Source organism: Talaromyces atroroseus (genome assembly GCF_001907595.1).
Source record: "Talaromyces atroroseus strain IBT 11181 chromosome Unknown scaffold_4, whole genome shotgun sequence".
NCBI lineage: Eukaryota > Fungi > Ascomycota > Eurotiomycetes > Eurotiales > Trichocomaceae > Talaromyces > Talaromyces atroroseus.
In genome coordinates this window covers 974,938-996,459 of record NW_017971436.1, presented here as the reverse complement: position 1 = coordinate 996,459, position 21,522 = coordinate 974,938, and the positions used below count along the sequence as shown (strand labels likewise).

At 48.5% G+C, this 21,522-nt stretch overlaps 7 protein-coding genes across 7 annotated transcripts, besides 2 other annotated features; 2 read left to right on the top strand and 5 right to left on the bottom strand.

Moving 5' to 3' along the window:
- Positions 1 to 1,093: 1,093 nt before the first annotated feature.
- Positions 1,094 to 2,255, bottom strand: UA08_04229 (hypothetical protein; the record flags this gene model as incomplete). The annotated part of the gene is made up of 2 exons (XM_020266529.1): positions 1,094 to 2,096; positions 2,185 to 2,255. 2 exons carry the CDS (start codon positions 2,253 to 2,255, stop codon positions 1,094 to 1,096), a joined length of 1,074 nt encoding a protein of 357 aa, XP_020120782.1.
- Positions 1,958 to 2,001: a repeat region (Identified by RepeatMasker using a combination of RepBase library and repeat library created with RepeatScout).
- A 538-nt stretch (positions 2,256 to 2,793) lies between the features above and the next one.
- Positions 2,794 to 2,832: a repeat region (Identified by RepeatMasker using a combination of RepBase library and repeat library created with RepeatScout).
- Positions 2,833 to 3,000: 168 nt separating this feature from the next.
- UA08_04228 (hypothetical protein) lies at positions 3,001 to 5,169 on the bottom strand (the record flags this gene model as incomplete). The annotated part of the gene is made up of 1 exon (XM_020266527.1): positions 3,001 to 5,169. The coding sequence occupies one exon, from the start codon at positions 5,167 to 5,169 to the stop codon at positions 3,001 to 3,003; it is 2,169 nt and encodes a 722-aa protein (XP_020120775.1).
- A 3,933-nt stretch (positions 5,170 to 9,102) lies between these two features.
- On the top strand, positions 9,103 to 11,865 carry UA08_04227 (hypothetical protein; the record flags this gene model as incomplete). The annotated part of the gene is made up of 2 exons (XM_020266526.1): positions 9,103 to 10,065; positions 10,120 to 11,865. The coding sequence occupies 2 exons, from the start codon at positions 9,103 to 9,105 to the stop codon at positions 11,863 to 11,865; spliced, it is 2,709 nt and encodes a 902-aa protein (XP_020120776.1).
- Positions 11,866 to 13,325: 1,460 nt separating this feature from the next.
- Positions 13,326 to 14,487, bottom strand: UA08_04226 (RNA-binding protein rnc1; the record flags this gene model as incomplete). Its single annotated transcript, XM_020266525.1, has 2 exons — positions 13,326 to 14,026; positions 14,085 to 14,487. The coding sequence occupies 2 exons, from the start codon at positions 14,485 to 14,487 to the stop codon at positions 13,326 to 13,328; spliced, it is 1,104 nt and encodes a 367-aa protein (XP_020120773.1).
- A 1,018-nt stretch (positions 14,488 to 15,505) lies between these two features.
- UA08_04225 (hypothetical protein) lies at positions 15,506 to 16,901 on the bottom strand (the record flags this gene model as incomplete). The annotated part of the gene is made up of 5 exons (XM_020266524.1): positions 15,506 to 15,605; positions 15,677 to 16,323; positions 16,393 to 16,489; positions 16,552 to 16,698; positions 16,765 to 16,901. The coding sequence occupies 5 exons, from the start codon at positions 16,899 to 16,901 to the stop codon at positions 15,506 to 15,508; spliced, it is 1,128 nt and encodes a 375-aa protein (XP_020120774.1).
- Positions 16,902 to 17,289: 388 nt separating this feature from the next.
- UA08_04224 (hypothetical protein) lies at positions 17,290 to 18,627 on the bottom strand (the record flags this gene model as incomplete). The annotated part of the gene is made up of 1 exon (XM_020266523.1): positions 17,290 to 18,627. One exon carries the CDS (start codon positions 18,625 to 18,627, stop codon positions 17,290 to 17,292), a length of 1,338 nt encoding a protein of 445 aa, XP_020120779.1.
- Positions 18,628 to 18,961: 334 nt separating this feature from the next.
- UA08_04223 (hypothetical protein) lies at positions 18,962 to 21,378 on the top strand (the record flags this gene model as incomplete). Its single annotated transcript, XM_020266522.1, has 6 exons — positions 18,962 to 18,984; positions 19,059 to 19,152; positions 19,213 to 19,371; positions 19,444 to 19,967; positions 20,027 to 20,169; positions 20,234 to 21,378. 6 exons carry the CDS (start codon positions 18,962 to 18,964, stop codon positions 21,376 to 21,378), a joined length of 2,088 nt encoding a protein of 695 aa, XP_020120780.1.
- Between the last annotated feature and the right edge of the window lie 144 nt (positions 21,379 to 21,522).

The window sequence follows — 21,522 nt, the reverse complement described above, 5'->3', positions numbered from 1 at the left end:
CCCCAGAATAGTATTTCGTGATACCACTCGGTCTTTTCAGCACCTCCACTCAACTACACAACTCTATAACATTTGCAAGACATAAACCCCCCCTCCGATCATCGTCCGGTTTCCGTCGGGCCTCGTTCAACTTAGCCCCCCACATCTCCGAGCTTATCACGACGACCCGTCATCGATAAGGGTATACTTGAACATAGTACACTTTACACTTCGTTCTGTGCACAGCCTTCTCGACGGCTGAAATAGCAGACGAGCTCTGAATTAGAGAGGAAAAAAAAGAAAAAGACTGGCTCAGACTTTCTGCTCGTCATTATAGAAATACCTAGCGGCGACATCGGCGGATACAAGTTTCGGAAAGTGGCTACGAGGTCTGCTCGCAAGAAGGAAGAATACATTGAGAGACCGAGAAAGAGCGAAAATGGGACTCACATACAACGTCTACCTCAACGCCAATAAGGTTTTCGGCTGCAGAGAATGCAAGACACATCTCGCAGATTACAACGACATTATCAGCCGGGTACACTCATTCCTAATCTCCCGAGGCAAAGAAAGAAAGCAAAATGCTGATAAACATACAGAACTTCCGCGGCCAGCACGGCAAAGCTTTCCTCTTCCAGACAGTAGTCAACGTAACGCACGCAGAACCCGTCGAGCGTAGCATGACCACGGGCCGACATGTTGTGCGAGATATCTCGTGCCGACAATGCCGGGTGATAGTGGGATGGAAATATGACAAAGCTTACGAGGCTGGCGAGAAGTATAAAGAAGGGAAATTCATTCTTGAGGAGGCGTTGCTTTGTTTGGTTGATCAGAAGTGATCCGATCCTTCTGGGGCCAGATACTTATGGTTCTGTTGTTTTTATTCTATCGATTTTGAGCGGGCTTCTTTTCTTCCTTTCCTTGGTTCTTTCAATAGTGGCGTCTTCGTCTGATTTTTATATCTAGTTCACATTTATATTCACCATGGAGTTGGTTAGTTGGGCACTCTCTCATATATATTTTTTTTTCTGTTAGTCAAGGAAAAGAGAATGGAATTGATAATACTTGCATATGCCTTTTATTCTAATACATTTTATATACATCCGTGCTTGATCTATAGTTTCCTCCTGAAACACACCGTACACACACCCTGTCCCTCCTGACCCCCAAACCTGAACCGCGGATACTCCAGCCTATGCCAAACCTCCAACTCCCGAGCATCACCACCATCGGTAGTCGTAGCAGCCGTAAACCACCTCACCAACTCATCCTCCGTCCAATTACAGCTAGTCACAACCAAATATCCCCCCGGCCGCACGAGCTGGGCCGCAATAATGGGGTATTTGTGGCATATATGCGTTTTTGTCCTTGCTGCCCCATCCTGAGTCTCACCTGACAACGAAATAGCGTCAAACGTGCCTTTGTCAAGCACAATGTCGAAGCCGCGTGCCTGATACGGGAACCAGGGCAGTTTCTTATCGTCTTCTGCGTGCGAAAGAATGTTCTCATTCGCCGGGTCGAGAATATCCCATTCCTCGAAGCGAATGTCCTGCTCTTGGAGAGGGATGGCTTCTGCATGCACCACAGCATTATCATTGTTATTCGCATTCGTCGATGCTGTGGTCGCTGCAACGACAACATCTTCATGCTCGTCATCATCCCCTTCATCATCCTCGTCATCTTCCGTGTCCTCACCAGACTCATACGCAGCATGCAGCTTCAACCGCTGCAACTCCCTCGCCAACTGCACGCTCTGCGCCGAATAATCAACCCCCACCATAACGCCCTTGAACCCACCACGTTTACGTAAGAGGGCCAGCATACTCCCATTCCCCGTGCCGAGGTCTAGTATACTCGGGTATGCATCTGTGGCAGTGTGTCTGCTTGTATTTCGCGGCGAAAGCGGGAATGTGCGCGACGTCAGAAATCGCAAGACTTTGCCTGGAGCGTCGTGTTCGGAGAACCAGGATGTGCCGGGGTCATCATCATCATCGTCGTCATCGTCATCATCGTCTTCGTTGTTTCTGTATGTCTGTTTTTCGAGCTCGTTCGCCTCGGTGGTGTTGCTCTTCTTTGAGGCGATGTGCTCCAAAGAGCGGGTATAGAATGTTTCCCAACTGATACATACAATCATGCAAACAGTAAGCATACATATTACATACAAATCCTGGTTGATCTAAAGAGTAACAAGATAAGAAGACTCACTACTCCCGCGTGCCTAATTCGCTTGGCTCGAGATACTGCGGATGTTGATTGTCTGTCGCTGGGTGCGCCATGTTTGCGCGATTATAATTGTAATTAAAATTGAATAGAACCTCTCGTCTGTTTGCCTGCAAGAAGGCGTTGGTGTAGACAATTGCGAGAACAAGATGTTATCGATAGTAAATTTTAATACACGGACACGGTACACCCCACCAAAGGAAGCTAGGCTAGTCTGGGTACCTCAGGCGCTGAGGTCATCCCCGCGTATTCACGTGATACATTGGATAGAGACATATATCTACATGATAAGATACATCCAATATCAAGAGTGATAGATACTAGACGATAGAGGATAAATGATCGTGGTATTTTCGCGGGGCCGATCGCCGCCAACTCTAGTTCTCATCATGCATTAAGTATGAGCTCACCCAAACAGTCAGGGCCAACAAGACATGCAAATGAAAGACAAGAGCCAAAAAAAAAGTAAACTAATAATATTACAAGGTCCGTCCCATCCCGTCGCAAACAAATATTGGGAAGACTTTGAACGCCAGTGACCAACCACATGTCCCAGATCATGCTAAGCCATCGAAAAATGCTAGCGTGAGTCATATGATGATGATGATGATGCTGATGATGATGATGAAAATGTTCAGTAAGAAAATATGTGCTCTCAGTTCTCAGACATGCGAAGCCCGCTTCAATGTCGAGTCCGGAAAATATAGAGCTATGTAGTGGATGAGGGTATGTAACGGGGGACAAGTGGTGTATGCTGATTTAGATGAAATATAAATGAATAATATATGAGACGGCCGCGTGTTAAAGAACTTCATCAATGTTTCTCGTAATCAACAGCTCGCGCCGTTGAGGCGGTGACCGAGGATCTAGCGATGCTTGTCCGAAGTCAAAGAAAGTCTGAGAAGCAACTCCTGCCAAGTCTCCAGCAAGAGTTCGCGAGAGCGACGAGCACATATAAGGTGTTGCCCGAGGAGAGAGTATTGATGGCGAGGAGGGAACATCCTGCATCACGAGGTCCATCTGGACTGTGGGGTATCGAATATGCGACAGTCTTCGTGTCTCAGGTTTGTCGCTGGACTGCATGGATGACTCGAAGCTCTGATACTTCTCTCGAAGGGGAAGCGGCCGCGGCAGTGCACCGTGGACGCCGGTTCTATGCTGCTTCTGCGGCGGAGGTGCGGGTTTTATAAAGTTATGCGCAAACGTAGACTGTACCGGTGAGAATATAGTTTCTAAAGTAAAGGCAGGCTGACTCTGTTCTACCTGAACCTCTGCTGTCTGGCTCTGTTCTGCTTGGTCTTCTTGTTCTTTATTTTGTTCTGCCAATGGGGGTTTCTCGTCGCTCAAACCAGATGTATCCAGGACTTGTTTTTGAGAAAAAGATGGTAGTTTGAACCACTCCTGATTGGCCACCTTAGCCGGCTCGCCACGCTGTAGTCGAGATCGGAAGTCCGTCAGCTGGTATATCAGACTCATGTTTGGTCCAACCCAGCAACTCTTCCCCTTCACAATGCCATACATGTCGTTAAAATCGAGATCGCGATTTTTGTACAGTCCGTATGCAATGACTAAAGAAGCCGATCTACTGGCGCCGAGCTGGCAGTGGACCAAAACAGACTTCCCCTGCGCTATCCGGTCGTCAATCAACTGACACAACGACGTCAAATCGTCCAATATTTCCGAGTTGTGATCCCATGGAACATGTATATATTCCGGCGTCGAGCTATTCTCCATCTTCGGGGTGGTGGGAAGACTTTCAAATGCCGAGTGGAAAGATTCTTCAGAGATAGCAGTCATTGGCTCCGCTATCGACAGTCGCTTGGCGAGAGGTAAAGGTCTCCTTAATGTCGATACCACAGTATCTGTTTTGTGTTCTGTCTCGCCAGCAAAAGGGTTCACAACTTCCTTGGCCACATTTACAACCACATCAAACTTTGATGCCTCATCTCGTGTCGGTTCAAGGTAAAGGTAGACACCCGATTCGTAGATTTTGATTGGGCCATCAGGGTAGCTCCGTTCGGTACGCTTTGTCGATTCACGTGAATCGAGATGGTAATCGTCTTCTTCAGTCACTTGTTGAAGACTGGAACCAGGACCAATTTGGGTTTGTCGAGATGGGGGCGGAGAATCTTGCCAGCTACCCGGCATCACAGGCATGCCGTCTCGTGTAACAGGCCGAGGTATTTGCATGCCGTTCAACGGAGCCATAGTAGGAGAGAACATAGAGGTCAATGAGGGAGATGATTCGAAATGACGTAGAGAGCGTTGCGAGACACTTGGAGTAGGAGGGATGATGTCGGCAATGCTACGAGAGAAGGTGGATTGATCTGACGCTGGAGTGCGGATGGTCAAGTTTGCAGGTTTTCGACGAGCAGTTTTGGCAGGTCGGTGTATCGGTGATGGCGGGGCTGAGAAGTTTTGACTTGTGACTTCTACGACAGGCGCTGTGGAAATTGCAGGGCGTGAAGTGGGTGATGGCACCTTCAGAGACAAGTTTTTGAGGTTTCGAGCTCGCCTTGCGGGGGACACTGGCCTCACAGTGGATGAGAACATGCTTGAAGGAAGAGGAGATAGAGAGGAAGCCTGTGCATCTGAATGCATGGCAATTCTTTCTGTAATTTCGGGTATCCTTGTCGACTTTGGGTAGGTTATTGGAAGGGCAGACGGAGATTCTGGGGAAGAACTGGGCGAGGTATCAGTCATAGAGGTGGTATCGAAGGTTGAAATCGTCGTGGTAGGTGATGAGTCGGTGGATTCCGAGATTCCAGATGACGAGACGCTCTCGCGATGTTCAAAGGAGATAGGCGGCTCTGTAGTGGACAGAAAGCCGTTGTCTTGTTGTGTAGTAAAGAGCGAACGATTGTCTTGACGCTGTGAGCGTAAAGCGCAATCCACTGGGTCGCCGAAGTCTCGGGCGAAAGATGAATCGAGCGAGGCAGAAACTAGCGAGGGACCTGTCTGGACGGGCATCTTGACGGCTGTGCGAGCAGTCAGTCTGCGTTTGGTTGTGAGAGCCCGCCCACGGTCACTTGCGCCACTCTGCGACCGATCGAAAAGAGTTGAAGAACTATAGCATCCGGAAGGGTGACGGAATATATAAGTGTTTGCGGTTGCAACCTGCGCAAAAGGCCTTTTGGAATGAACACGGTCAGTCTCCATGGCTCGAGATAGACAGAGGAGAAGCGGAATGTGATTTGATTGTTTAGAGAGACGACGCAGAAAGCATGGCCGCGCCAAACCCCGGCCGTTTGTTTTTCTTTTAAAAGTCAAGATAGAGAAAAGAAAGAGAGCGAGAGCAAGCAAGCATTCACGAAGTGGGCGAGACAGTCGATGTCAGAGTCGAAATGAGCGAAAAGTATTAACACATACCAAAATAAACAAATGCCCCCGCGAGAGGAGAGGCCTGGCTCGCAACGACAGGATGTCAACAGCAGAGGAAGAGGAAGACGAAACTGAGAGATCCACCGCAGATGAAGGGATGGCGGGGGTTTGTTGCACGGGAATTGTCCTCGAGCAAAAGAACTGGCAGGCGAGGGCGCGCACACACGAGGATACGCTGAAACAGTCGATCCGCCAGGGAGCGATTGTACTGAGGCAGAGAGCTGAGAAGTACCTAGGTAGGTGGCGGCGTTTGAGGGCGGAGCAAATGAAAAGACGGGTGTCTCAGCCTTGAGATGATGATACAAGGAGAGTGGAGACTGGATGTGTTTATTTAAACGAAGTACAGAGTAATTACTGTAAGAAAAAGGGACGACGAAGAAGAAGCAGAAGGAAAAGAAGCAAAACGTGAATAGAGAGAGAGAGAGAGAGAGAGAGAGAGAGGAAGAGAGAGAGAGAAAGAAGGCGAGGGAAATGGACGAAGGAGAAAGAGGAAGGCACAGTTTTACTTTAATTGGGAAGGCAGTGTATAGGCAAGGTATTAATTACAGCTGCTATTATTACTCCGTGCTGAGGCAGGATTGGCCTGGTTGGTTTTGGATTTACGAGGAGGAGACGGGGAGGCGCAGGCGCTAAAAGCAGCATGGCCAATCAACGGCGATGGCAGGTGGACCGTGCTTTCCGCCGCGGGCCAATTGGGCGAGCACGTCAAGATTCCCTGCACTCGATCTGGCCAATCAGTGGCCCCAGGCTGCTAGCGGCATCGGCTGGCAGGGGGGTGCATCTAAATTTAGCCCTGCGGCAGCCAATTAATTCGTTACATGCTGCGGTATGGCTGTGGTATCCGTAATTTTAAATGCAAACCAGCGGCCTCGTCACATCTCGCATGACTAACAACAGAGATCTAGTCAAGGGTCAAGACAAGAAGACATATAATGACCACAGAGGAGAAAAGATCTTGTTCCCTTGGTATGATCAGGACAGTACACGGTGTATGACACACGGCGTAGTAATCTTGTAGGACTTGAAGAATTTGTCAATGCAACGTTCTGGAGATTGGCGGGACACGCGTAGCAAATTATTAATAGACCTGCAGAAGATCAGCATTTTGATACACTACTCTTCATTGGCTTTCCAGAAGAGTTCATGGCATGCAAGCTAACGAGCCGGGGCCTAGACGTAAATTAGTATAAACAAATTCAGAATTGATCAAATGATAAGTTGACGCACTAAATCACTGGCGTTACACCTGAAACATAGGAAAATAAAAGGTGCTCGCACAGACAATTAGCCGTCAGACTGTTGAATCTGAAACAAACCACTTTTATCGATACTTGATAGAAAATACGAGAGTGACATGTAGTGTTTGTTGAATCTACTCTGTTCGAAATGATAGCAGAATAACTTCATATTTGTCTTGCATCGAACTGCGAATAGAAAGAAAGATAACTGCGGTCAATTAGCGTGTTTCAAAACACGCCCATGTCTGGTCACGTGAGTGGTTTCCGAAGTACAATATCATTGATGGTAGTTATACAGTATCTAACAGTAAAGAAGGGGTTCTTTATCGACGTCTTCGAAGTGCTAGCCACCATACCAGGATTATAGAAGGAAAATTTCTCCCGCCCTGAGTGATTCTTTTCTTCTTCTTCTTCTTCTTCTTCTTCTTCTTCTATATACGTACCTAGGTAGGCGACCTGGGATATACTTTCAAGACACGACAATCGTTGAAAGCTTGAATGAGTATGGTTATCAGAGTCAGTGTTAGACTTAGTTGGGGGGTTACTAACAAATCTTAGCAAAAAGTTTTGCAACCAAAAGAATACTAGGAATATAAGCGAAATGGCTTCGAATTGGATTCTTTAGTACAAAACGGGTGGATATCACGTCCCCAATAGAAATTACTTCTCTACAAACAGTAAACTACAGTACAAACGATGGTTTGACTGCATGTTGCAAAGGATCTGCCCTACTCGAATGGCATCATGTACTATCTAGTGCCAACAGCTAAACTCCTTAATTTATACGCAGTTAGTACAAAGCATAGAAAGATTTCAAAAAGCTTCCAAGCAGTTCGGGATTTCTTTTTGAGTACGTATGTATGCATTTAGATTAAATGAGGCCAGGGGTTCAAACTAACATGAAACAGGCGTACATCATGCCTATCCCAATAAGTGCTTACCCAATGTGGAAAAAAATACGATTCCCCAGCTTCGTATTTGTGTCCTCTCTAATATTGCGGAGACACTGTCTGTTTTCAATGTTGACGGGAAGTTGGTTGATTTCTGCATCAAATAGTCTTCCACGTGGCGAACGAGCATTAAGACGAGATCAAAATCATCAGACATGCAAGTCAGCAAGTACCAGGAACTGTGGTTTAGAAAGCGGAATCTCTTCCGTGCAACATCAAACATCCAGTTTGATGCCTCGTGGATTATTCGTTGAGATACCGGACACTTGTATAACATTGCTGACAGGTATAGTGGGTTACCATGGCTGAAAAAGTTCAAAATGAGAACCTCGATGCCTTATTACCCCGATTCTTTCTGGAGCGAACAATGGAGTATCGAGCAGCAAGTGATGGTCAATCTAGAAGCGAGTTCGTGTACGTGCTGGATAGATGCATTGCATACACCATGCAGTCGGCAAGTTCCTCACATGGCCGACATGCATGTGTACAACGCAGATGTTGACCGCATCGCCGAAGAGATTCCTAAAACTGAGGTCGATTGCTGCGGGAAATAGACAGATAAGTAACTAGTATAACTTATATACGCTGTGTACCTAGTCAAATAACCGTAATTCCTCGGACTGCGCGCTGTTGAGGGCTCGGGGCCAAAGAGCGCGTATTCGCCGTATCCACTCGGCAGCGCCGTGCACAACAACAACAACACTAAACAAACAAACAAACAAGCAAGATGGATGCTGGCGGCCCTACGTGTTGGCGGTGAGTGCCGTCGTGTACATGAACTGAACAGGAACTCGATGATGGCGGTAGTAGCTTTGCTACCTGTCACTTCCAACACCGGTGGGATTAATCATTCGGCCACCTGGCTCCACTGGAGAATGATTTTGGCCATTGTGCGTGTGAAGGAAGACGCTGACCACTGTATAGTAAATACTGAATTCGTGAATGGCAACATGGCATAGCAATTAATCGAAATAGGACAAGTAGCATATATATTGCATGACACACCGTCTTTAGCCAGGCGCCGTGTCACTAAGGTTGCCCACTAATCGGGGATAGAGTTAGGCGAATTAATATATGCTTATAAGCATAGGTATAGGCTAAGGGCCCCCCCCCAAGAGCAGCCCCCGAACTTTTCCTGCAAAAAGCCGGCCGTCATATCTCGCTTCTTTTTCTGGACCAGGCACAAGGAGAATATCCTTTGTTGTTCATTTTCGCCAGTCAATCCGTGATAGCGCGACGATGCCATATACATTACTGTCTCGCGTTGATTAATAGCTTTCTGTCTTTCCCCTTTGACGTTATTTGGAGTTTGCTTTCTCGGTACATATGCCAGAATGTCTGCGCTCTCGCCGTCGGCTCTCACGGCCATGCGATTAAACGCAGAGAGCGACACCACCAGCTGGACGAGGCCTCGACGCCAGACAAACCCGGATCTTGTCCATCGGCCGTCCGTTTTGCTTCGCCAGGCCACACGTCGCAGCGCCGATGTGTCGAGCAGTCCTTCGTCCCCCCTGACGCCGGACCAACGGCCGCGCACCGCCCACACGCATGTTTCCAGTAGTGCCACCGCGACGCCGACGAAAAGACACTCGGGCTCGTCCCATCGGTCATCGCTCAGTGTAAGCGCGCTGTCGAATCCTGCGCTGGCCGAGATTCCGTCGCGCAAATACAACGCGCTGCGCCTGTCGACGGGCTCTGTTGACGGGAGTCCCGAGAGGAGCAACATCAACAACAACCACCACAATCACGCGGGTCTTGGCACACCCCGTGATCCCGCTGCACCTGCCACGAGCAACTTCAACTTCAACGGCAACCCCAACTCCATGTCCAACGATTCCTCCTCGTCCTCGTCCTACTTCCCCCAATCCAGCCCCAGCTCTGAGCTTCGGCCCTCCTCGTCCTCTTCCGCCTCCACAAGAAGAGCGCCCGCATCGGCTTTCACCCCCCCGGCCTTCCAGGACCGCCTGTTGCGCCCACCGCAGACTACCACTCAAGAATCGCCCAGCATAGATGCCGTCTTGAAAAGCAACAAGTCCATCCTCAAAAAGGCTGGATCGACGGCAACCCTTGCGTCTCCCTCCCGTCGGCGCCGTGGGTCCACCCCGCTGTCTCCCCGAAGCGGCCCCTCGAGAATGGATCCAACAATCACTGGTTCGTTTGAAGAACAAAGCGCGGACGAGCTGAAAGACTACAGCACCGATGACACTCGCTCGAGGAGCGACGACATTTTCCTGAACATCGCCAAATCAAGTGTGAGTAGCCGGCGCGACTCCCTCGGCAAGTTGGACCGGAGAAGGGTAAGTAGTTGCGTTCCAGTCCTTCGTTCTGGCTGTTGTTGACTTTCTGTGTAGAAGCTAGGCTTGTCGACTCGGAGTTCACTTGTTAAAGAGCAGAGTCCTTCTCCCGAACAGCTGAAATACCAGAGCAGCCCGCTCTATTCCCAAAACGCCTCGCCTTTGTTTACCTCCAACTACTCAACGTCTGCATCAGCTCATCCGCTGGATGACAACTCTCGGCTCCGCCACCTCAATAGCAGTTCTAGATCCGTGATCAACGTACCACGCAGTCGTTACAACCGTGACTTGTCTCCAGAGTTACCACAGCTGCCACTGCCGGACTTGAAAACTTCCATTGCCGATGCGCGCTTCAGATATTCGAATATATCGAATTTATCGTCGCGAACTGTGCGACAAGCGTCTCCGTCCGATGGGGAGAAGACCCGACACGATGGGACTACGGAGTCGAGCTTGTCCACGACGGCCCCCTCTACGGTGTGGGATGAACTGGATGATCTCAAATCCCGAATAAGAAAGCTCGAATTAACGGGCAAATTCCCATTGTCGTCTGCTGCTGCCATGTCTAGTGTCTCGGGCGAACGTCCTCGTACAGCAACTACAACGGCCACAACATTGTCTTCGTCACCGAAACAAAAACATACTCGCAAGTCTAGTGTTACTTTGGAAACTACATCTGCTGCAACAACCACCAATTCGATACAGACCCTGTTGCAGTCGGCTTTGACCAAAGCTAAGCCTGTAGTGGGCCCAGACGTATTCAATGCACTTGAAGCAACTGCTACAGACGCATTGACTTTGACCAACATGCTAGCCTCCACATCAACACCGACTCTTTCCACCACTGTATCAACCGTGACCGGCACAGGTCTTTCAGACCGTCAAGCCAAACGCAAAGCGGACAGCCTGTGCCGCGGACTAACTGAACTCTGTCTTGCACTGACAGAAGAACAGACCATTTGCCAGCCAAGCAGCCAGCAGGAACAGACCCGGCCGACAAGCCGACATCAATCAACCATTGACAGCCACGAAGTAGTTCACACCCGGTTTCGACGAAGCATGAGCCATGAGCTGAAAACTTCCAATCAGCAAGAAGACCCTGGATCGCGATTGTTTAGTCACCGAGCAAATACAATCAATCTGGGACCATCATCTGGACACAGAGAATTATCACATGACGAGAAGGTCTCGCCGCAAACCCCATCTTTGGCTGCTCCTCCCTCTCGTCTTCATCGCCTGTCTGGGTCAAATCGGCTGAAGCGTGAAGATGACTCCGAGGAACGTAACCCTGTCTTCAACCGTACACTTCCATCCCGGGCGATGACAGAAGTTGGGGGTTACTCGCAGAACCAGCTCTCTCGCGATGGTATTGCAGCTGACTCACCGTCGACTCGTTTGTCTACCCCTTACCAGCAGACACTATCTCAGCAATCAAAGATATCCCCATCCATTCAGTCTTCGATCACGCAGCGCCGCAGCTATGCAACACCGCTGAGCGCCGGTTCGGGGATCCCATCAACATCTGGCTTCAAGATCCAGCCGGGATTCCGCCGCTATGGCGCATCGACTATGGCAGGTTTATCGGATCGTGGCACATCCGAGAGTCCTCGTCAGGCAGGTGAAAACTCAGCACCTACTGCTTCCCACGCTTTGCAAAATACACGGATCTCCGCCCCGTCTAGCAAAATGGCTACTAGTTACACCGCAATACAGCAGCCTCGACTGCGTAGCGAAAATGTCGTCTCTCGCCGGCTCAGTCTGCGACCACGCCCGTCGACGATTGGCATGAATGGTGACCGTTGATTGCTACCTTCCTCTTTATTCGTCGCCTTCATATCTAGGTCACTCCTGAATATATCGACCTAGACATCTTATCATTATATACAAAAGCATACATACAAAACCCCAATACCATATCATATTATGAGCCACGTCATGTCGAGTTGTTTACGTGTATCCATCATCTATTTTCACGCAGCGAGCGAGAGATACCTTTTTTGTTCCCCTGACGACCTACATGAATTATTCTGTTGTGTCCATTGTTAGGCGTTTAGTTTGCGAGCTTGTTCATTCATATTCATATCAACGACCGGACTCATATCTTTGCAAGCGATTGTCGTCGTTAAAAAAGGGGTATTTATACGTATGGGTTGCTGCATAAATCATTCACGAAGGCGTTTTCCTTTCTCCGCACCACTTTATATGGGATATCTTTTATATATTATTGGGCTTGGGTTGCTTCTTATCAATTCATCGTTTTTATAGCAGTTTACTCACGTACCCTCTAGTCCTCAACATGTATTGTTATACATACCTGAATTAGTAATGAGCCAATCAGCAGCTCCATCATAGTTATATTGAGTAGTTGTGTCCAAAAGATGTAGATACAGAATGATGACCACTTCTTTGTCCAGAACGAGTACCGTGAGGTTGACTTGAAACGCAACCCCGGTAAGTAGGCTATGTAAGCTAATAAATTTACATCGAACCGCTTAGCAACAACTTGAAACTAAACAAAAGCTCACATCTCCTCATGCTTACTGCCCTCGACTCATGGAAGGAAATGTAATATCTAAATTAGTTACTTCTATGCCCGGATAGGCAGAAATCCGTTGATATGCAGGGCGTATTATATGGTATGCATAACTATGTCGTTCGTTTCAAAAATTTTAGAGATAGAACGATGAGAGTAAATTGTGGATTGTGAATTGTGGATTGTGATGACTGATGAATAATATCGTTATCATGACAAGAAGGGAACCGGTTTGGGAATACATGTATTTTGTTTGATTCGTTTTGTTTTCACACGGACAAGGTTATGGCAGGGATGAGGACGAGGACGACATTGCTTGGATGGGTGGGTAGATGGGTAAGGATGTCTGATTGTAGGTGTAGGTGTAGTGGCAGTTGCAGGGGAAAGACCGGATCAGAAAAAGGTAGTGGCGAATGAATGTTCGTTTTTTTTATGGAGAAGAAGAGAGGAGGAGGAGGAGGAGGAGGAGGAGAAAAGTAAATTCGATGTTTGGTCATCTTTTCTTTTCTTTTTTTGAAGGGGGACATCATTAATTCGTAATCCGGGTGAGTCTGACGGGATGTTGGAAGTAGAGAGATAAAGAGAGAGGTGAAATAAAGTAAAGTCAACTAGAAAAAGGGAAAGGAAGAAATTAAAAAAAAAAGGAAGAAAGGAAGAAAAATACCAGACATCACGACCTGTCCGATGTCACTCTAGATAGTAGAGACACTTTCAAATCAAAGAAGACTAATTACTCCGGAGATTGCTGGCTACGGCGCATCTTTTCGGCTTCCAGGTTCTCGTACAAAAGATACAAGGCCTTTTCGTTTGCCTGTGCGCTGCCCATAATCGTAAACATGCGTTCGCCAGTTTCGTCATGAGGTGCTTTAGCGATCGAGATCCTGGCTCCAGAGCTCCGACGAATCTCACTGATCTTGCTGCCACCCCGGCCGATGATACAGCCAACCATATCTGCAGGGATGCTGATGTTCTGTGTCTGAAGCTCTTCGCCGTCGTCAGTGACTAATGGAAGGCCTCGACCGGCGCCGTCACCGCTACCGCGGCGGTGGTAGCCACCGCTAGGTTCGCTAAAGTCCGCACCATTGCCAGTTCGGTTGTAAGAGCGTCCCCCGCTACCGTAGTTGTTGGTGCCGCCTGCACCGTGATTGAGCGATCCAGATCCTGGAAGAGAGACGCGGACAGCAGGGTTGTATAGCACAGTTCCCGTTCCTCGTTGCCAATCATCAATGAGGCACTTTCCAATTTCCCAAATTGCTTTCTCAATACCCTCAGGCGTGCCTTGGACCTCCACAATTCGCTCAGTAGACTGCGGCAGCATCTCCTTCTGCGCAACCATGCGGACACCCGAGGCATCCTGAATGTGCTTGATTTTCAGACCTTGACGCCCGATGATCGTGCCCATCTGATTGTGTGAAATCAAAAGGCGGATAGCTGACGACAGATGTAAGTACACAAAACAAGCTGCCATGGGGGATCTGCTGACACTTACGATGAGTTCCGTTATTCTGGACAACGCCGCCCATTCCGACCTGCGGAGCACCTTCAAGCAGTCCCTTTGCGACAATGGAGTAGGCTCGAGCACACCCCTGCAAACCGCCAGTTACGGTGAGGACACGGTCATGGACACCCTGAACGACTTTGCTGACCCCAGCCTTGACACCAGTCTCATCGCGCAGATCCGCAACATTTTTACCGGCCTTGCCAATGATCACACCAGCTTCCTTGGATGAGACGATGGCCCGGAGGGTAAGGATAGCCTGCGCATACTCTTCATCTGTCTTGGGTGGGCCTTCCAGGTCGCCCTGTTCGCTCAAGTTGACACGGCCGAAGGAATCATTCAAGCCCTCGTCAACAGGCACGGACGTTTCGTGGGTCTCGGTTGCTGCAGCCATTTTTTTTTTTTTTGTTTTCTTCTTCTTTCAAAGTAGGTAGGAGAATTGTAAATAAGGATGAAAGTTCGAAAGAGTCGAACGAATTATTTCCAGATTTTCCCCTTTGCAAAGACGAACGAAGAGAACCTGAACTAAAATCTTTGAGTGTTAACAGTTACGCACAAAGCGATGGCACGCAAGCAAGACCGTGAGACATAACAACGGCAAGTAATTCGAGCAATAGAAATTGCAACTTACTCAGGAATACGTATGGGTCGGTAGGTCGAGGAAAGAGGCGCGGGGGAGAAGGCGGTTCGAGGTGTTGTGAATTAATCACGACGGAGGGGTAGAAAGACGGGCGGAGGAAAAGAGGCGAATGAGAGAGGATTTTCTAGAGGATGATGCGATAGGAGCACAAGAGGAGCTAAAGGGAAGCGGGAGGAGAGAAGAGGAGGGAGGTGAAGGGAGGATGGGGATGTAGATAGAGAGAGGGAGAATGAGGACAGGTGAAGAGTGGAGGAGAATTAATCGATATGTTTGCTAGAGAGACAGAGAGAGAGAGAGAGAGAGAGAGAGAGAGCGAGCGCGAAAGAGCGTGAGGAGTTAATTACCCACGCAAGTTAGCGCCCGGGTCACGTACTGTAAATACGCAATACACAATACACAATACACAGTGCACAGCACAAGTCAATGGATAGCATATTACAGCGCCATGTATACGTATGAGAATGAATCCAAAAGAGGGCTCGTATGGAACATAAGCTATTTTGTCCAGCGAAATATTGGGAGCAAGTCAATTGAAGCATTTTCAACGGCACAGTCGCGCTGCATTTTGCTGCAAGAAAGTAGAAACCTGCGATATCGAAATTACGCGTGTAACAGTATTGTGTTTTATTACACTGCGCTAGTCCTATCCTGGGGTTCTCTGGGGTAGAGAGGCTTTCCCCATTGGCTCGCCCGCTCTCGCCCTCGCCCCGCCTTCCACTTTCCACTCTATAACTCTCTCTCACAATTCATCTTTGCATCTAGTTATCCATAACTACGCTGCTTCAAAAACCACCTTCTGCGCCTTCATGTGGTCGAAGAGCTCATAGCCCTCCACAGCCTCGCTGAGCGGCATGATCTTATCCGCCATGAAACTGCGAGTACATATCATATCCATTAGCTGCTGGTGCGTAGAAAGGAGATACATTTCTAAGAATGGACTCACCCCAGGAGATGCTGGTTCTTTTTCAGTGCTTCCAGAGCCTGTGGGAAGATTGAGCGCACTGGACATCGGCCCATTTGTAATTTGAAATTCTTGCCATACGCTTCGTTGCCGTTCCATGGGATCTGATGACAGTCAGAATTAGTTCCAATCCCTTCAACCATTGGAAGTAACACGAAACTAGCCTCTGCATTGTGTACCCCAACACTGCTAATAGTGCCCCACGGCCGTAGAAGATCAAAGGCCGTTCGCAAAGCCGGACTCAATCCTACAACTTCAATAACCACATCCGCTCCGCGGCCATCCGTCAATTCCTTGACGCGCTTATCTAGACCCTCACGATCCGTCTGGAAGTTCCAGATCTCGGCGCCTAATTCCTGGGCGAGCTCAAGACGGGGAGCCACTGAATCCACCGCCAAAAGGTGTTTCGGCTTGTACTCCAGCGCATTGACAATGGCTAAAAGGCCAACCGGGCCGCAGCCGATTACGACCACCGTCAGATCGGTGACCTGCTCCCTTGTGTATTCTTTGAATCCATTGCTGGCTGCAAAATAACCCGTGGGGAATATGTCGGCCATCAAAACCAGCAATTTTTCCTCCACTCCTTCGGGGGCTTTGCAGACGGTGCTATCCGCCCATGGGATTCTGACCTACGAGCAAGAAACACTCGTAAACTTGGAATTCATTCTTGCAATGGGTATCTGAGTCAAATCACGTACATATTCAGCCTGAGAACCATCGAGAAGGGGGGAGCCAAACAGAAGAGATTTCTCACAGCGAGAGGAATAGCCCTTCTCACAATAGAAGCATGCTCCGCTATGCATTGTCAACGGCATCCATGGATAGTTACAGCGAAGGATTGTGTTTTTGTATCATACCACGAAGTTGTGAAGGGACTGACAACAACATCTCCCACCATCACGGTCTTGATAGCGCTCCCAATTTTGACAACAGTACCCGTGAACTCATGGCCCATTATAAAACCTGTCTTGGAAGGCTGGTGGCCGCGATAAACATGAAGCTCGCTGCGAATGTCAGCTGCCAACACTTTCTTTTTCTTCATATGTTAAAAAAAGGCAAAGAAGCCTAACCTGCCGCAGAGAGCTGCGTATTTCACCCTCACAATAATATCTGTTGGCTCTTCTATTTGTGGCACTGGCCTCTCTTCAACGGCAACCTTGTAAGGGCCATGGAATACAACCGCCTTCATTTGCGCTGGAGATTCCATGTTTCCAACTGCCAATGCCTAAATTGAGCCAATTATATGTGTCTGCGTGCCTTAGGATAGAGAATATTTCCTAAACAGAGTTGTTGTAAAATAGACCCCTCTTTTTTGGAGTAACATTCCATTTCGTATGGGGAAAAGTGGGGGGTGAGATAAAGGACCTCGGCTAGAAGGCCTACCGAATTGCTACGATGTTTGTAGATTTGTATATATATTTTGTACCTGGCTATGATATAAGTCATTCCCTGTCCGGGAGTCGTTATTCGGCTTAGAGCCAAAAAGGCTCTACAGTCATTAGGCGGACGATTCTTGAGAGACGAGAAAACCACTTGTCCCGGGAGCACCTTGATGCTTTAAGCATAATACCCGAAGAGATAAAGGTAAGGGATATTCAGCGATGACTGAGTTTATTTGAGTTCTCTTCCCAGAACCATTTGCAGTCCGTATGTCCCCAGTGTTCAGCCCACCAATCTCCGAAACTGTCCTGCGCATCGTCGTCGACTTTGGGCAGTCTCTCATCCCGCTTCAATCCACACAAAGCGCAGGCATGAGAAGCTTTAAGTGCGCCCTGTTCTGGGCCTGCGGTCGTGATGCGGACTTTGTCCATACTAACGGGTATGGGCCGCTCACCGGATGACTGAAGAAACGAATTGAATACGGAAGCATGATGGCGCCATATGTCAATGAGTCCCACAGCCTCTTGCTCCTCTTTGATCGATTCGCCTCTGCTGACAGAGCTCAATTTCATTCCACTGGTTTTACCAGACTGTGCTGGCCCGATTTTCATGCTTTGGCTCAATCTCACGTCTCTCTTCCACCGTAAACTGCGACCTGCAATGATACGAGAAGCTGTTTTAAGAATGCAGCTCAGATTTAGTGTAAGTCCAGACGTAGAGCTCGTGGATCCCCGCTTCGTATCATTTAACTGTTCGCGGAAATTCTCCAAGAGAGAAGGGAAAATTTGGAGAAGAATGGAAGGCGGAGGAATATTGGTGGGGCGAACAACGGACTGTGATTGCGAAGAATTCCGAGTTCTAGTTGACGGTATCTTACTATTTTTCAATCCTTTTGAACCAGTCACGACTGTAGGTTGCGACAGTGGGTTTGGGGTAGCAGGGCCGTCTTCAAAGCTATCCCATTGCCCGAAGAAGTCATCTTCAGGGGGGTTTGTCTTGGGTTGACTTTGAGATGGAGCTTTCTGATTTGGAGTTGGCTTTTTGAATGTTTGCAGATGTCTTTGGCTTGGAGTAATCTGCGAGGCTATGCTCTTATTTAGTGGCGGCCTATCATCAGGTGAAAGAAGGTCAAGACAGGCTGAGGCGGTAGATACAGAATGCCTTGTGTTCTGAACAGGCATAGCCAATTCTTGATCTTCATTTCCAAAGTCAAGTAATTGACCGCTCGGGGCAGGTTCCGCTCTTTCAAATGTACCCCAATCATCATCTTCATTTGAAATTGCTGCAGTAGATGCGTCGAACAACACCTCTGAGTCTTGGGTAACTGGAGGTAATGTCGCTGCGTCAAGCGCATATTGGGCGCCTACATGGTGGGTTTCATGCCTTGCAATGCCCTCATTGAGACCTAGTGAGATGGTGTCTGCAGGTTCCGGGGACACAAAGGAGTCAAAGTCATCATCGAAAAATGAATCCGAAGACTCCGCCTGAGATATTCCTTGTGTGGTCGTCGCAGAACTGCTGATCCCAAACTCAGCGAGCAAATCAGCAGACATGGTAGGCCAGGGTTGTATCAATAAAGTGCGGCCTGGCTCTCGAAGAGTATGTGCTGATCAGCGGAGTATCATGGTCGAGTAAATGGTATAAAGGACACAACATGTCATCGAGCTGGAAATCCAATAAATATGGTAAACATGAAGATGGAGGAGGAGAAGAGCAAGTGGCGCCGCGCGGAATGGCTGCAGCTGCACCTGCCCTTAGCGCCTTTGGAGCACCCCACGTCATTCGGCTCCTTCCTCCTCCTCCTCCTCCTCCTCCTCCTTCTTTTCTCGTTGCTTACTCTGCGTTGCCAGTCACTCTATACGTGCCAGTTTTTATTCGAATGATGCCATGAAAAGTGTTGAAGAGGCCAGGTATGCTGTGGTTCTGCATCTGTCTGTTCGTCGCTGATCGAGGGGATAAGGCGGAGATGGGAAACCCTCTCTAGTTGTGGCAGCAACACAAACGATATCAGACAAGCAGTCAAATCCGAAGACGGCGAGAATCCCTGCGAAAATGGACTCCGTTCAGTCTGCTGGAAGGTGCGTGTTTTCGAAGCAATACAAATTGTTTTGCACCTCCAGTTTGCTAACAAATGCTAGGTCTTCCTGCTCTGCGAAGACCTCGATCGCCCAGAGTGGACGAGCCGGCTCTCAGATACGCGCAGTGCTTATGAATCTCTGAGAAACCATTTCCTCAAGTACATAAAGCATCCAAATGAAATCCAGTCCACAATTGACCCGCTAGCTGAGGATGAAGAGGTAGTTATATTCCGAAAGCCCGTAGGATGGACCGAGTCGAAACACAAGCGACTAATTCCGTGAGAATCGCAGTCGCCTTGGCAGGCTTTACGCCACGATGAAACCACTAGAGCCGAGATCTATCAAGATGTAGAACGATGTCTGCAGGACAATTTCTTCTTCCGCGAACCGTCCACGAAATCAATGATGCTAGACATACTGTTCATCTACTCGAAGCTGAATCCGGACCTCGGCTATAGACAGGGAATGCACGAATTGCTTGCACCGATCATCTGGGTGGTGGAGCGCGATGCAGTGGCCTTTCAACAATCTCGAAAGGTAATCCAAGCTGGCGAAATAGACGACGAAGACATTATGCTGCAGCTCTTGGATGCCAACTATATCGAAAGTGACTCTTTCAACCTTTTTTGTAGTGTTATGCAAGTCGCACGGGCTTTTTACGAGCATACTGATAGCACAATGGTCAATGGTCAAGCAGAAGTTGCACCCATAGTAGACCGCTCTCAATTTATTCATCATGAGCTTCTCCAGGCTGCGGATCATGAGCTAGCCACACACTTGAGAGCCATCGAGATTCTTCCACAGATCTTTCTGACGTATGTTTTCTGCATGAAATATCTCGGTATCTTACAGCTAAAGCTAACCCGGTTTGTAGCCGCTGGATACGATTGTTATTTGGTCGAGAGTTTTCCTTTGAAGACACGTTACTGATCTGGGATCTTCTATTTGCAAATGGCTTGACGGCTTCCTTGGTTGATCATATCTGTGTTGCGATGCTTCTTCGCATCAGATGGCAGCGTAAGTTACTCGATCGTCAGCTGAATTCAATAGAAGAGAAACGAAGACTTAGTCCTTGTCATAGTATTGAGCGCGGACTATTCATCTGCCCTGACATTATTATTGCGCTATCCTACTCCCCAAGATCATAGCCCACATACATTTGTGCAGGATGGACTTTATTTGGAACAGAACTCGAGCCCTGCACGAGGAGCGTTCCTTATATCTAAGTATTCGGGACGTCTACCAGTGTCTGCCAAAAAGCCGAGCCAGCATCCGAGTAGGGATTTATCTCCGAAGGTCCGCCAACGAAGTCATTCGCGCAATGCTAGTGAGGACAGCTCCTCTGGGCAATCGCCAGTCCGAAACAGCCAGCGGACCCTTGAGTCATTATTTCAGGATGTTTCTGAAGGACTACAACGTCGCACAGAAGGCTGGGGCGTTGCAAAAGCTGTGCGTGGTGCTGTTACTGAGGCAAGGCGTAATATGGCCTACGCCGAGGTTGGGGGTATTTCACCTTCAAGAGCCTGGCGTGGTGGTTCTCGCCTTGGAACACAAAAGATTGGAGAGCCCGAAAGATCGGATCCCGTGGACCTGGTACGAAGGGTAGCGTCTCTAAAGAAACGAGACAGCAATCTTGCAGAGATGTTGTCTGAGGCGTTGAATGATTTGCAATATGTGAAGCAGTCTGTGGCTAGTATTGATTCTCAGGCTACAGAAGCACTTGGTAGAGCATTCGAGAAGATCTTGAGTGTTCAAACAGACCTTCAAGGCTCAGGCGGCTCGACCCCTACCAAGCCAATCCAAGAATCTACAAAGGAAGCGGTATCTGAAAAAATAGAACCTGATAAAATAGATGAGAAGCCAGAGGTTCTGCCCATGTCTGCAACGGCATCACTCGTTGATGGAAATCAGAGAAGTGAGACCCAGGCGATAGGATCCGCGACGACTACAGCGGCCGCGTCACCGAAACCTCAGGCTGAAAGTGCACCCGTTCCAGCACCTCGACCAACGACCACATCCTTACCGCGGCGGCCTCTGGCGCAATCTGAGTTTTCATGGATGTTAGGCGACACCACCCACCGATCTAGCTTTGTCAGTTCGGCCTCGCTTCCACCGGACCAGAGCAGACAGAGTGAGCCGCAATCACGACAGGGTTCTCTCTTTGGAGAGGCTCAAGATGAAACGCGAGAACAGGAAGATAGCTTGTCCTTGAGCAGTTTCACATGACCCGTCACATGCCCCAAGTACATACATGTCCTTTGTTATACACCAGACTTGTTAGATAGAGAAATTTTAACAGAGGAAATTCAAGGAATATTTGTCCCGACTTTTTTTCTTTTCTTTTCTTTTCTTTTCTCCTTCTTCCTTTTT